Source organism: Eimeria acervulina, genomic scaffold (genome assembly GCF_000499425.1).
Source record: "Eimeria acervulina Houghton genomic scaffold, Eah_scaff152, whole genome shotgun sequence".
In the NCBI taxonomy this organism is placed as follows: domain Eukaryota; phylum Apicomplexa; class Conoidasida; order Eucoccidiorida; family Eimeriidae; genus Eimeria; species Eimeria acervulina.
This window is the reverse complement of record NW_013550210.1, coordinates 42162-43839: the sequence shown is the minus strand read 5'-3', so window position 1 is coordinate 43839 and position 1678 is coordinate 42162. Positions and strand designations below refer to the sequence as shown.

The window sequence follows — 1678 nt, the reverse complement described above, 5'->3', positions numbered from 1 at the left end:
TATATATATATATATATATATATATATATATATATATATGTATGGGGCCACAGTGGAGGGGTGTCTGTACACCCGACAGGTTGCAGCTCTTCGTTTCTAAGGGGAGATATTTCTACGTACACCGCAGCAGTGATAGAAGAACTAAAATAATATAATGCAGTAATATATATATATATATATATATGAGATAAATATATAAATATAAATATGTACATATTATATTAAGATGTAAAGAAAAGCAGCTCGCCAATATAAAGGGTCTCCTCATTAGAGACACAGAAGAATGCGGTTAGTAACGCCGCAGAGTTCACTTCAAATGGGGCTGCATGCATGCATGCATGCATGCATGCATGCATGCATGCATGCATGCCCCTACTGTTTCTTGTCTGATGTCTACAAAACATCAGCTTCATATCTTATTATTAATTAATTACTTATTCTCTTTATTTTATTCCCCATACGTTGTTGTTGATATTATTATTATATTTTCTTTTTTCTTTATTTTTTCTTCTTACGCCTTTATTCACTTAATAATAGAGTAAATAATAACAAACCCTAATCACAACCCCTAACCGTCAACCCAAACCCTATACCCTATACCCTAAACCCTAAACCCTAAACCCTAACAGTAAACCCTTACATCATTGAACCTGGAGGCCTCATCATAGGAGGCATACTGCCTACAGGAGGCTGCATGCCTGGGGGCCCCATGGGGCCCCTCCCAATAGGGGGGCCCCCCCCAACCATTTGATGTGGGGCTGGGGCCCCTACACCTCTAACAGGGCCTGCCAGCCCTACAGGTGCTGCACTTAACGGTACAGCACTAACACCTCTACCTGCAGGCATGCTTCTCCCTAGCCCTGCTAATGAAGCATCGGGTTTCTTTGGCTGCTGCTGAGGAGGAGCCTCTGCTATAAATGTACAGATGTTCTCCCCTGCATGCAGCACACAATAACATATATATACACCCCAATAAATTAATAAACAATATATATATATACATATATATATATATATATATATATATATATACAGCCATACACATGTATATATATGCACACATATATATGCATGCATATATATATATATATAATGTATATATATATATATATATAATTGGGTGTGTGTATAGTATGTAAGGTATTTTGTACGTCGTATGTTTGAGGTGCATGCAAAAAGATACAAAAAAGCAGAGAGAGACAGAAGAGCAAGAGAAAGGCTGAGATATATGTAGAAAGATACTGATAGAAAGATATATATATAAATATATATATATATATCTATATATATATATATATGCATGCATTAGTAGAAAGGAAACATTGGGGTGTCTACGCACCTCTGAGTAGAATAAAGCCAACAGTTCTTTTTAATTCTTTTTCCTCGACAACAACACCCTTCCCATCAACTTTACTCTTTACTCTTAGCTTTCGATACTCCTCTGCATCGGCCATTACGACGTTCATATGCCGATCAAAAGCTAAAAATGTCCCCACCAACATGCGCGAGTCCTTTGCAAACAAATGCAGAAAAAAACGCAAAAAAAGAGCTCCCTATACACCCCAAAATATCTGTATTATATACACCAAGTGCATGCAAATAAACAAATAAATAAATAGATAAATGAATAAATAAATAAATTAAATAGTTAATTAGATTAATTAATTAAATTAATTAA

The 1678-nt window shown here is 35.6% G+C and overlaps 1 protein-coding gene across 1 annotated transcript; it reads right to left on the bottom strand.

Annotated features, from left to right (window-relative positions):
- Positions 1–636: 636 nt before the first annotated feature.
- EAH_00021370 (small nuclear ribonucleoprotein, putative) lies at positions 637–1466 on the bottom strand (the record flags this gene model as incomplete). The annotated part of the gene is made up of 2 exons (XM_013397075.1): positions 637–935; positions 1340–1466. The coding sequence occupies 2 exons, from the start codon at positions 1464–1466 to the stop codon at positions 637–639; spliced, it is 426 nt and encodes a 141-aa protein (XP_013252529.1).
- Positions 1467–1678: the final 212 nt, after the last annotated feature.